This window comes from Macaca nemestrina, chromosome 1 (genome assembly GCF_043159975.1).
Source record: "Macaca nemestrina isolate mMacNem1 chromosome 1, mMacNem.hap1, whole genome shotgun sequence".
In the NCBI taxonomy this organism is placed as follows: domain Eukaryota; kingdom Metazoa; phylum Chordata; class Mammalia; order Primates; family Cercopithecidae; genus Macaca; species Macaca nemestrina.
Genome location: NC_092125.1, coordinates 39,537,420 through 39,550,981, shown reverse-complemented (window position 1 = coordinate 39,550,981; position 13,562 = coordinate 39,537,420). Strand labels below are relative to the sequence as shown.

At 44.8% G+C, this 13,562-nt stretch overlaps 1 protein-coding gene across 13 annotated transcripts in view; it reads right to left on the bottom strand.

Moving 5' to 3' along the window:
• Nucleotides 1-4,054: 4,054 nt before the first annotated feature.
• The window catches only part of LOC105484537 (calcium voltage-gated channel subunit alpha1 E), a 492,953-nt gene continuing 483,445 nt past the window's right edge, over nt 4,055-13,562 (bottom strand). For 8 of the 13 annotated variants that reach the window (XM_071076570.1, XM_071076587.1, XM_071076592.1 and 5 more), the window contains one exon: nt 4,055-12,538. In XM_071076570.1, the coding sequence (XP_070932671.1) occupies nt 11,996-12,538 (543 nt within the window). In that variant the 3' untranslated portion in view covers nt 4,055-11,995. The remainder of the gene's footprint in view (nt 12,539-13,562) is intronic. The other 5 variants (XM_071076614.1, XM_071076609.1, XM_071076628.1 and 2 more) reach the window with 1 other exon arrangement.

Below are 13,562 nucleotides of genomic sequence, written 5' to 3'. Positions count from 1 at the left end.
ATGATTTTAATACTTGCCATTGCTGTTTGCCAATACAGGGATGGTGTGAAGGCTAAACTCTGAGAAATGGCTTGTAAGCTCTCCCTTCACTCTCCAGCCTGTCCTTTAACAAGCTCTCTCAAAGATCTGCCCTTGAACTAGAGCAAGATACCTCCTCCTGCCCCTCTTCTTGACATCTTCGCCCCCATCCTTATGGCCCAGCCAACTCTTGTTATTCTTTAGGCTTTGTCTCAAATAGCAGTTCTCCCTGGAAGCCATTTCTGACTCCCCAAGTTGTTTTTAGGGGCTTCCATAGTACCCTGAAAATTCCTCACCCTCAGAAAGATTACACCATGGTGCAGTGGTTTGTTTCCTTATCTGTAGCTTCCATTAGTCTGTGAACAACTTAAGGACACTGCTTCATCTGGCTTGCTTATTAAGACCCTAGTGCTTGGCACCATAGTAAATGGTTAATAAATACATTCAATGAATGAGTGGACTAATAATAGCAGTCATGTTTCACTGAATTCCAGCTATGTGATAGACACCATGCTGGGTTCTCATTCTCTCTCTCTCTCTCTCTCTCTCTCTCTCTCTCTCACACAGAGTGTGTGTGTGTGTGTGTGTGTGTGTGTGTGTGTGTGTGTGTGTTTAATCCTAAAAACAACTATGCAAGGTTAGTCTTGTTATCCTAATTATACAGTTAAGGAAATCAGGGGTTACAAGCTAAGTAACCTGGCTGGGGTCACTGTTAAATGCATAGCTAGAATTTCTACCCAGGTCTACCTAATGCCTTATGCCAGTGTATTTACTGAGCTATATTTATGTAAGTTGCCCTTTTCTCTTCCACCCCACCTCCCAGATAGCCACATTGTATTCCCATCAATGTCGAGCCATCTGATCTGGTCACAGGGGCAAGCAGTATTTCCAATATGCCAGGAAATCAGCCTGGATTCTGTCCTCTATTTCTAGGCCTGAATAGTTTGGTCCAACTGTCATAGCTCTTTCTTTGAATTACTTTGATGAAAATAGCTCATTTATGCCTGGTCTTTCCATGATACCTCCTGCTACTGTTGCAGGGGTTATAAACAGGCTCGGGGTGGGACTGGAGGATGTAAACACTCAGATATTTTGGTACCCTTTTCAAGGGAGAGGATACGTAGCTTCCATTAGGTTCCTAAAGGAGTCTTCTGGACACATTAGCAAAAGAAGCCTCCTGGGGTGTGTTTCAGTTATTCTTTCCTTCTTTTTCGGACAGTTGTGCTAGGGTTGCTGAGGCTACCCTCGGGAGTCTAATATGGCAGTCCAGGTTCGCAGGAGACTTTCTTGGCCTTTGGAAAACCCATTTTAGAGTGTTTCCAAATGTCAAATCCCTCACGTATGAAATAGACTAGGGCAGAATCAATACCTAGGCTCTCCCTTAAGCCAACATTCTGGGCTCTGTGATTCCTATGTGTTGTAGAATCATTTAGATCAGCACATGAAGGCTATAGTTGATTTTAAACACACACATGATTTTGCATGCAGAAGCAGCGAATGGGAATCTGGAAGCAGTGCCCTGAGGCATGGGAGCGAGCCCTCTTTCTGGATGGATTTATAGTGCTTGACTTCAGTCTCGCATTGTTTCGCCTTCTAGTATCCTGAATATTCCCCTGGTGATCTCCTGGAAAGGGTTTCTCAATTTACTTATGTCCAGAGTTGATGCTTTACGAACTAATCATTCTTTATTGACCACTTAGGAATGGTCTTCAAAAAGTATAATTATTATTTTTTCCTTTTTTCTAATGGACTAATCATTAGGCCACTAACCCTAAATTTATGGTTCACTTACATGTGCCGTCAATTTGTGAGTTACTTGATATTTCAAATTGCCTTGAATATTGCTGTGTTTATAGGTGTACAGTGTTTTTAATGTTGCCATTAACTTTATTGGCTACTTTTACAATTACCATCTCCCACTAATGTTTTTCCCATTTTGTTATTAAATGAATATGGAAATTAGAAATGAAGAATAAACAAAATTATGACTTGTTTCTGAGACAAGAGTGGCGGCATTATTTTAAAATAGCTACACAGTAATGATTTGCTTTTTAAATGTATCCCCTTTCCTTAGAAACTTGCCTAAGGATCAACTTGTCCTCTGTGTTTCATTAACAGAAGGGGAGCACCCACCAGCGTATTCTCAGCATGTGGCCCTGAAAGGTTCAGTTTCTCAGATGTGGTGGGTTTGGGGAATGCACTTGTATATGGTAATAATGATGACAACAATGGTGAGACCTGACATTTATCAGATGCCAGATGTGGACAGACACGGGCTATTCTCTTCATATACTCTGTGTTCACTCTGCCCAACCACGCTATGGGGTAGTTGCTATTATTGTTCTCATTTTAAAGGTGAAGAAAGTGAGTCTTAGGTTGAGTGGCCAACTCGGGGCCACACAGCATGTAACTGGTGGTGCACAGGTTTGACCTCAGTTGGTTCTATTCCAGCACTTGCATTTGTAGCCTCTATTCTTTTCTTTCTTTTTGTTGCAGGTGTTTAAGGAGTTCCCGGGCTATGTGCGCCTGTGACAGTCCCAATATTTTGTGATTAAATATTTAAAAAACTGAAATCTGGGTCTTTAGTTTGGGAATTTTCCCAGCTCATTAGCAAAGTAATGTGATACAAAAGTAAAGACAAGTTTCTAATATCCCAGAGGCAGAATAGAAGCTTTAGGAACATAATGTGTAAAGGTAACCAACAGATGATCAGATCATAGCACAAAAACACTCAAGAGAAACTCAGAACAGTGTCTGTTTTTCTTTATATCTGTTTCCTAGTGCCATTAGCCTGTGGAAAACTGTGGACCTAAGTTCCAGGTTAGAAGAAAACAAGAACAGAAATAATCAATCCATGTAAATTGCTTACAAACCAACTTTTGCCCAAGAAACCAACTTATTCTCTCATAAAAGTATGAAGTTAAAGGTTGTCAAATTCTAACTCCAATGGTGATAGAAGCCACAGGAAACAAATTATGATTGAAAAATAACATAAAATTTAAGAGTTGTAGAGAATCTTAGAAATTTCTAAAATCCAGCCTCCAAGGACCTAGACCTCCCTGAGAGATGACCACATATCACATTTTTGGATGTTTTTAATCATAAGAAAAATCCTAGCTAATAAAGTCATATATCTTAGGACTCAAGAAAATATCTTGGCTCAAACTTAGGGGACTTATTTTGGAATGCTGGTTTCTATCTAATTGATAAAAGCGTTGCTCAGAGTAAAATAATTAACACTAGGATTAGATGATGATATTTCCCCAAGCAGAATGAAGCAGACAGTTCTCGGAGTGGCAAATCAAATGGATGCCTGGGCCTGGGGCTTGCTGCTTTCCCTGTGGCAAGGGAGCAATTGCAGTGAAATGGGGAGTGATGTAGACAGGAGGAAGAATGGACAGTATCTCCTAAGAGTCTTGGGAATCAGCTACTTCCTGAACTTGGTGGCTGAGCTGGTGTCCTATAATCCCACCTTTTTTCAGAGAGGAGACTGGTCATAGTTTTTCCGGTCACAGAGCTCTGTTGTTCCATAAGGAAGTTCTTTGCCTACCTTGTTAAATTCCTCACTTGGAGATCAGGACAATGTCCTGATTAGAAAATCTGTTTATCTCTTTCAGGGAACGAGTTAGTATGGAATCTTTTTAAAAAAATATTATCCAAGGCAGAGAGTATTTTTTTCCTATTTTTTCTTTTTAAGAGGTGAGGGTCTCACTCTGTCATCCAGGCCAGTCTCGAACTCCTAGCCTCAAGTAATCCTTCTGCCCTAGCTTCCTGAATAGCTGGGGTAACAGGTACGAGCTACCACACACAGCACAAAGTGCATTTTTAGTAAAAGAAAACCTTTCAGGGCCAGGATGTCCTTGGGACTTTGAAAGCCTCCTGAATTCCTCCTGAGTGGTATGAGCAGACCCCAACTAAGTGCAGCTGCAGAGCCTGCTGCCAGCTTACCCTGAGGGTCCTGGCAGGCTTCACTCCCATGATCTCCCTTTTTGGTAGCAGCAAAGAAACACATCAAGTGAGGGAAATCAGGCCGATACATTCTTTACAACAAGGTTTTATTTATTCTTTTCTTTTATCCCCCCCAAAACATTAAAGTTTTTCATCTTTCTTTTATTTTTAATGGTTTTCCTTTTGGATCCAAACGAGCATCTATATTACAGGATATCCGCCTGGTCAACATGCAGTGCTGAACTGTGGCTTTAGGAGAGATGCACCGATACTCTGGGTGGGCCAGCATCAGCTGCCATTCAAACACCGTGACTGCAGGGGTGTCAGGCTGGCACACCACAGTGGATGCTGCCCTAAGGAGGTGTCTTGTGGGGCATGACTTGCACGTTTTAGAATGCAGGTAGCAGCATTTTAACAGCCTGAGGCAGAGCACCCAATTTCCCTCCTGATCTCATATTACATGCTCATCCTCTAGGAGCAAAACAAAGAGGGAATGGCCTGACCATGGGCCCCAAAGGACAGAGGGTGTGGACCCTGTAGTCCACCTCCTTGCAATGTTGTTATTTGAGGCTAGAACCGGTGCACCCTGCAGAGTCTGAAATCTGTTCCTGATGAAGCTCATCCCCGTCCCACTCACTGGCCCTTCTCCCATCCCATGGTATTCTCACCACTAGGAAGTTAATATAATCTCTCCATTATTGGTGCTACTATGTTGAAGAGTTGCTAAAGTCATAAAGATTGTCTTCGAGCCGCTTTAAAGCAAGAATCTCTTTCCCTCCATCTCTCAGGTCTGGAAGAGAATTTCGGGAATCTATTAATCCTCTGAGGCCTTCAAATCCACTACCCTAGGTGAGTTTAACAGAAAGAACTTCTCTGAATCCAGTCTTGTGCTAAGAAGTTTACCCATAATCTAAGTGAAAAAGAGGATTCAAGATTACACATCTCTTAAGTCTGTCCCCTTCTGGGACCTGTTATTTTCTACCTCACTTTGCTTTTGTTCTACAGCTTGTCTTCCTACCCTCTACTCCATTGTCCCAGCCATGAAATGCCAAACACATCTAGTGAATTAGGCTTTTCTCCTCCATTTGTTTTTCTGGGTGAATTCAAATCTTGGACTCAGTTTGAGTGGAGTTGGACTGCCCTCTAATATCACCAAGAGGCAAGTTCCTCTGCAATTGCAGCAGTTAGGGTGGCTTTGTATAACTTTTGACTGGTTCACAAAACACCAGGATAGAAAAACACTGACTAAAGTTCAGCCTGCAGGCTAAGTATATATCCCAATTGGTAGCCATTAAAACTTAATACCTATGTTTTTACTAACTCCACTGGGATCTGCCTAATATTATACAACTCCATATCAAATGTAACTAAGACCACAACTACTGTCTACCTTAACTGGCAATTATATTACATTGTTTAGCCCTCATTTCATAGTACCTTTATTTTTAAAAATTGATTAATGGCACTTTAAAATTTTGGAGTATGCTTTTCCTGCTCATCCCTTATAAAAATATTTAACAGATTTGCTTTAAGTGGTGGGTTCTTGTGCCATATAGGCCATTGCCATAAAAAAAAATCAGAGTACTGGAAGGAAAACTGAGTCATCAAATCAAGTCAAATTCAGACTTGGTATATTTGAATGGTTTCATTTCCTTTTCAGTTTTGGGGCCATCCTCTGAGTGAAGTGAAGAGGAAGTGGCACAGCCTGGTGTAAAGTCTAGGGTCTGGTTGTAGAATGTAGACAGCAATCCATTCTTATCTCTGACAAACTCGTAGGACAAAAAGAGAAAAGATTCGTTCAGATTTGCAGTGTTGGGAGAATATGTCTGGGTGACGATCTATGACTGGCTTAAGTTTGCACAAAGAGAAGGTGACACAAGGAAGCTCAGATCATGAAAACCCAACTTTCTGGATTGAAAAAGAAAAAAAAAGTCTAGGTTTTTTTCAAAATTAGATAACAAGAAGAATAAGGGAAAATGGGAAGAACAGAGTGAAATTAAAGCAAATCCTGGATTCATATTCCATTAAACAGAAAGTTTCCTTTAAAAAAAAATCAAATGCTTATAGCAATGCTGAGAATTTCATAGGTACTTCATGGGATCTAACAAGTGAAGGTTTTTAAAAATTGCTTTGTGGAGACTAAGTACTTTAAATTATGTATTATTAACTTAACAGACACTTTACATCATGAGTTAGCCAAACATTCATATTTCAGTTGACAAGGGAAAGAAAGTGAAGAGATGCTTGCTGAAGGCACAAGTTTGAATACAGAAAGCTGGAGCATAAAAAACTATTGACTTCCAATAGTTTTCATTTATCAGATTACTACACTATTGTAAAAATTACCTTCTTATTAAGACATAAATTTTGTATTGGTTAAAGATGTCCTGAAAAAAATTCTGTATCTCTTTGGCTTTCACTGAAGTTTTAGGGCAGTTTTTCATTAATTTGGGTTATATGTTATGTCCTTAGAAAAAGACAGAGGCCAATTTAGACAGAAGGAGAAAGACGACAAAAAGGAGACCAGAGAGAAAAGACAGAGATGGTACTATAACCTCAGATTTTTGACTCAAATATCATATCACTAAATTTGATGGCAATCACTTCCTAAAGAGAAACAGATTCAGAAACATTGCAGATCACAAAGGTATCCTTCTTTACTATTCCATAATAGGTCTGTTACAAGAAACCCAGCCACCAACCAAACAACCCCAAACAAATAAAAATAAACATAAATCCCCACACCTCTTTTGACTTGCTCAACTCTTTCATACCTCCAAAAATAAAAATACAAACCTCAATAATGTATTTATAGGTAGCATGGCTTATTATAAAATCTCCTTTTGCATTTAGAAGGTCAAGATTCTAACTCCTCTACTTATAGCATGCGGAGAGAGGGTGGGTAAAAGAAAGCAAAACTACAAAAATAGAAGGGCAGTTTGGGGATGCCCCAGCCTCAAAAGCCATCAATTGGACTTTGCTATGAGCCCGATTCATACTTCTCAACTGTCTTGAGTTTTGTTCAGAGAGGATTTTCAGGCCCTTTGGGTAGGTTGGGACAATCTATGAACTTGTTCTCTTTGGCTTGGTGTGACCTCTCTGGGATGCATAAACCTCGGAAGGTTAAAGCACAAGGGATTCAAGGAAAGAAAAAGATGGCCTCCGGAAAGCAAAGATAGTTCTGTTCTTTTTCCTTTGTCCCTTAAAGCGCTATGTACTCTATGTACTCTGACTGGGTGGGCTGTAGCACCTAACAGCTGACAAAACACCATAGCTCTGCAGCCAAGCCCTCCCTCCTCAGACAGCAGAGAAGCCATCAGCTGCTGCTCTATTTGGGGTAGACCTGGCTATGATGTACAGGGTGGTTCAGAAAAGAAACAGCAAAAGACAAAAAGGCAAAGCTGCTGCTGTAGGCAGTGCTTATTAATGTGGGATCTCTTTGATCACCTTCTTACAAAGGTTAGGTCATAAGCCCTGAGTTAATTTTGTTTGGATTTTGTTAAAATAAGAGTCTCAGTGTGGAGATATTTTAAAGAGAAGTTATCCAAACCCGAACCTGATTCCATAGAGACTCTTTCTGGAGTCAAACCATCATTTTCTGGCCACTTGCAAGGGACCAACTTCTTCCTTCTTTCCTGCATCATAACGTCCTCTCCTGTACCCCCCTGGACGGTGCCCATTGCTCTGGGATCTATGAGGGAAGAACTTGCAGGCTGGGTGAGAGAGCTAGTGGGGAAGAATTCACCCCAAGGCATGGCAACGCCTCTCACCAGGATTCTTGGCATATACGAGCCCTAGGCTTCTGAGGATCTCAAACCATAACAGACGTGAAACTGATGAACAAAAATAGCAGTAAAAATTCCTTAACTTTCAAGTCTCAAAATCCCTGAAAGGTAACTATCTAGCTGCTCCCCTTCTGCTATACATTTGCTTTTTCTTTACATACAACCTCATAATATTTATATCATCTTATAAATGAGCTGAGAAATATCCCTCAACCTGTCCCTGGCCCCACCCACTAAAGAAACACTCTGTCCAAAAAAAATGAAACATCCAGAGGGCTGAGAAGTAGGATGTAATGAAAAATGGAGAACTTTTTAAAAATCAAGATTATCTGAGATTTTTGTTCCATCATGCCAGGAGAGACCTCATTTTCCTGCCATGAGCTTTAATCCAGTGGGTGGGCATTATGTCCACCCCCACACCCTACACCGCGTGTCAGTCGTCTTGCGAGGAGCACCAGGTGAGTTCCAAACCCTATTTCATTAGAATGCAGCATTCCCCAATAGCTGAGAGAGTGCTGGAGTCAGTCAGGCAAGCAAATAAGCTTGGATTGGGTGGAATTAACCATCTCCGGAGTTGGATCAGTGCTAACATGCAGCAAAACGGAGGCTGAGATGGGAGAACAGAGGGAAGACGACCCTCATGCTCACCACATAGGCTCTATGGGGTCGGGGGGAATCTGTGCAGGGAAGGGAGATACTGGCTGAGAGGTGGATTATGGGGTCTTCTCTTTGTGGCCCGAGTCAAGGGAGGTCAAAATCTAGAATATCTGGAGTTTAGCTTCTGGGCAGTGTTCTTGGTGATCTCAGTGCCCTATGGAGACATTGAGTGGGGACTACAAGTGAAGCCCAGAAGAAAAACAGATTCTTCAGCTAGAAGAGCAGCACAGACCCCCACTGACAATTGTGTTCATGACTCATGTGGAGCCAAGGGGATGCTAGCCAGCGCCAGCCCTTCACGGGGCAGGAAATTCTATGCTGACCCTGGCTCAGGGGCACCTTGGCTGGAGTCCTGCCCCTGTCCAAAGGTCGCTGGCACTTCGTCCTCTAGGAGATGGGGAGACAGACACAGAGAAAGATACAGAGAAAGAGACAGACATGCATTCCCTACCTGGAGTCTGTCTGGAGCCTTAAGTGAAATGAGGGATATCTAAACGCCAATCTACTTAGAACATCATCTCCCTGCCTTGGTTTTCTTTCCTCCTTTTACCTTCCTCTATCTTGGCTTCACTCTGTTTTGAGGAGATGGTGAAGACAAGTCATATATTAGCAAGATAAACTGAATATATGACTCAAGAGTCTTCTGAGGGGACCGCCAGTGCCCAAATTTGATCTTGTGGTATATCTCAAACACTGGTTGTAGTCTTCTTTTGCATGGAATTTCTCAAGACGCTGCTGTAATTAACCAGAGAAAAGAACAGGTGTTGGGGTCTACATGGGCCTCTTTTCAAGGGAGGCAGGCTCTGACACCTAGCAAGGGAAGGCTGGCATTCACTTTTGTTCAGAGGCAGCAGAAAACCAAACATGATGATGAGTTTGTGACTCAACAGAAAATTATTTTATTTTCTGGTCTTAATAGAAGAGTAAGTGCAGGCTGAGGGAAAAGAAACCCAATTTCTTGGTCAAGGGAAGGTGAATAAAATAAATTCACTGGTAATAGAAAAACCAGGTGGTCAGTCAGGTGACTGCATCTGCAGTGCTTCCAACACTTTATTCAGGACTCAGATACTTGTGTGTATGAGTTCAAGGAGTTCAGGAAGGTTTCCTGGCACAGTAAATTTAGTGTTTATACTACTTGCAGGCAAATTCCATTTCTGGTAATTGCTCTGCCAGCCTGCATTTCTCCTGTTGAAATGGCATAAGGTATCACTACAATTCCCTTTCTCAAAACACCATGCAATAGACTCGCTGACTCAGAATAGTCGTCCTGTTGTAGGCCTTCCCCTAGGGAAAGCTGCATTTCCGAAGTGGAAAAAGCAATTTCATACACACAAAGCAGCCCATAGCAGCACTTTGGCATGAAATGACACTGAGCAGAGGAAACTTTAAAAACAAAACAAGGCCCAGCATCAGCGTCTTATGTAATGATCACACCTGTTAGGATCAGGGTATATCACATTCCCAGCCACCCTCAAGCACACACGTGCTAATTGGGAGAGGAAAATGAAGACGAAAGAGGGTCTGAGAGTGGGAGAGCTCTGTCTCTGCCTCACTGGCCTCCTCTGTTGGGACAGCTTTGGTTTGGGGGCTGACCATGGGTCATGAAGCTCCATCAGTATCAGAAGAGAAGGCAGGGCCATGACAAATGATTCTCCAGCCATGTGGTTGAATTTGGCTTTTCAGGGCTGATGCAGCTATTATATATTTCAATTTAAAAAATAGGGGAAAAAGAGGCTCCTTCTAAGAAAAATAACAGCTCTGGATTTCTCCTGCCCAAGAGGAGAAGAGTGTTTATCCACTGAGTGCTCAGTGCAGGGCAGATCAGGATCCTGGGTGGCAGGCTCCATCTGTTCCTGTGGGGGTTGGGGGGGAAGGAGGGCCCCGTCCTTTCCCCTGCTGTGATGGCACTAAAGAAGAACTTAAGGGAAAGGTACATTTCCACCAGATAAAGCCAGTGATGTGTGCCCTCCAATGGAGCTGTATGCCATGTACCAAAAGAGCACTGGCTTGGCAAGAAAGGGCTCTCTTGCTCAGTGCTTCTGCATTTGGGCAGTTAGGAATGACAGGGTGGCACTGTCAGCCCCAGCTCTTACTCTGGGGAGGGGTGAAGCCCCATCTTGGCCCAGGGGAATATTCAAGGTGACCAGGGCCCCAGTCTTATCATCCCGTATGATGAGGCCCCACTGGAGCCCACTTTACTAGAAGGAGCAGCCCAGGTCTAAGCTGAGGTATATTTACTAATCACCTTAAAGCATCCTGACAAACTGACCTGAACCCCACACCAGCTGCAGACGCTGCGGTCCCAATGGTCCTGCCTCATGGGAGGTCCTCAGTAAATCCAGACTTTCCTAGAAGCTTATTTCAATCTATCCGCCTTTCCCATCTTTACAGAAGTCCCTACCCAGTGGTGGGTAGCCTACTTGGATATGTGTGTTCTGCCCTCTCAGAGGAGTGGCAGGGAAGGCTGGGCCTCTGGCACTTGGCCTTACTGGGCTTGGCACAGCACTGGCCTTGCTGCCTCACGGACCAGAGTGTGGGCTGACGTTCAGCCAGGAGGTGCTGGTGTGGCCGTAGCACTGTTGCGCATATTTAATTGTTCCCACACTGGTTGGAAAACAGACTCTGTTTTGAGTCCATTAGGTGGCCCCTGTTACTCTACCCACATTCCCCATGACTGGCATCTAAAGAGCCAATGCCTGGAACAGCGTGGGCTCCAGCACTACGACCAAACTCCACTTACATTGATGCCACAGCAGTTGTTAAATACTTTTACCTTCACCCTTACCAGAGCCTTAGGCACCGTTGTGGACCCTGGGGAACTTCCTGACCTGTCCTAACTAACTCTCAGCACCTACTGTGAGTGACAGGCCTCAAGGATGGGGGGCTATACCCCCCAGCACCACCAGTTTCTCTGACCGTCTCCCTCATGGTAGGGGCTGCCGGGCTATGGCTTTTCTCATCCAGACCAGCCCTTGCTGCTGTTGCCTCAGCACACTGACCCCTTTCGCTTCGGCTTTCTCCTCCCTCCCTGGCATCCGATGTTCCTGACTTAGCCTGTGCTGCCCTGGGGGAAGAAAGCCACAGGGTTATGCGTGAGATGCTGCTGCGTTGCCCTGGTGGCAGTGGTGCTGGCTGAGGCGTAAGAGCTGGTGAGGGAGGAGAGTCCTTTCCTATGGTCTCCACTGCTCCCCAGTTAAGAGCCAGAAAGTCTTCCAGGCTTCTCAGGGCACTGAGTGTAGACATAGGCCAGCTAGATCCCTCCACAGCTTTTAGAAAAGTGGGAAGGGGCAAGGGGAAGCAAAGCCATCCTCATGTCCCTTCTCCTGCAGGAATAACCCTCCACGTTCCTGTTTTCTTTCCCCAGCAAAGAGGAAGAACTATGGCAGTGCCCATCTTGCAAAGGGGAATAAAGCAATTTGGTGGGTTTGGTGTTCCGATTGTCCTTTACTTCCTCTTCTCTGATAATTCATGGTGTCTTTCCATCTTCCTTTTCCCTCTTCCGCCCCCCCGGGCCGCACTGGCTTCCCAATTCTGTCTTGGTTTTCTCCATGTGGGAGAAGAGCATGCATCGGAGGGGGGAGCAGCCTCTAGCATTTGTCGTCTTCTTCCGTGTCACTTAGCAGGTTGTTGACAGCCCCACACATCATGCCTGGCCCAGGCCCCCCGCGCCTCCGTCGCCGATAGTGCCCATTGGGCATCTGCCAGCTGTGCCGCAGGGGTGGGGCTGAGCCGATGGTGTTGGAACGGCCCAGGCTAGTAGCCACAGCTGCTTCAAAAGTGAGCGTCTCCTCCTCGCCACAGTCTGAGGCGTGGGAGTCTTCGTGCAGGGCCAAGTAGGGCTCGGAGATGTAGCGCTGTGGGGAGGCATGTTGGCCCTGCCGGGGGTGCGGGGAGTTGGAAGACTCGGTCAGGCAAGTGTTGTTGTTCTCCAGCGCTTGGGAGGTCAGTGGGGAGCCCTCCTCGCTTCCGTCAGCAGGTGGAGAGATGCTGCCCACGTGTCGAATCAGGGAGCTGTAGGAAAGGAGGGGCCGGGGCTTTGGTGGGACGGGCGGGAGCTGCCGACGACTTCTTCTTGGGGTGCTGGTGTCAGAGACAGAGGGGATGGAGCTCTCACTTAGGGAACCTGTGCCCTGGATAGCAGGAGAGACATGGCGTGTTAGATTGGGCTTGGCATGATCCCTACTTGCAACTCTTTTAAGAGAGTCCTTGGAGTCTGAATTCTGTGGGGGAGAGGCTGCGCTGGAGCTCCCTGTAGTATTCACATCCACTCAGGGACACAAGGATTGAAGAGATTAAGGAGTCAAGAACATTTAGACCAGGGCATCTCAGACTTTTAATGAGCATACAGACCTCTGGGGATTTGGTTAAACTGCAGATGCAGGCTCAGAAGATCTGGGGTGAGGCCTGAGAGTCTGCGTTTCTAACAAGCTTCCAGGTGATGCCGGGGTGGCAGGTCCGTGGAACAAGCACTTGGACTACTAAGGAAGCTCTACATAGGTAACAAGGGGCACACTAAAAGAGAGACTTCAAACTTGAGAAAGACAACTCTGTGGAAAGTGAACAAACGCTGGAGTTGCTCTGTCTGGGAAACCCTTATTCCCACCCGTGTCTTCAGTGGTTTGCTGAACTCAACTTCTGGACCTGATACATGCAGTTGTTGGCTCAGGCCATACTTGCCCTCACCTATTCCCAAGGGAAACTGAGCCCAGGTTTTGGGAAGTAAACCTCCAAGAGAGCATTTCTTAAGGTATGTGTGACCTACAAACCTCCCGCTTAGAATCCTATGTAGGGGTCTTTTCAAAGGCAGATTTCTGGGTCTCACTAGAATCCTTCGGGCCCCAGGAATGTGCAGTGCTAGTAAACTTCATGGGTTAATGCTGTTCTGTGCTAAAATTTGAAAACTGTTGTTCTAGAAGGGAAACCTCTCAGCTGCTGTGTCTCCAAAGGTCTGCATTAGCAGCCCTGCCTTTTCTCCACTGATCATTTCTGTTGAGGGGGTCTCCTATTATGGGTCAAAGTGCCATGACTAGAGATAGGGCTACGGTGAGGAGGAGTAACACAGAGTTGATGAATGTTCTCATACAGCTCTGATAGTTATTCCTTATGCACCAGGCTGGTGGTTCAGCAAAAGGCATGGTCTTGTTGGGACAGCTG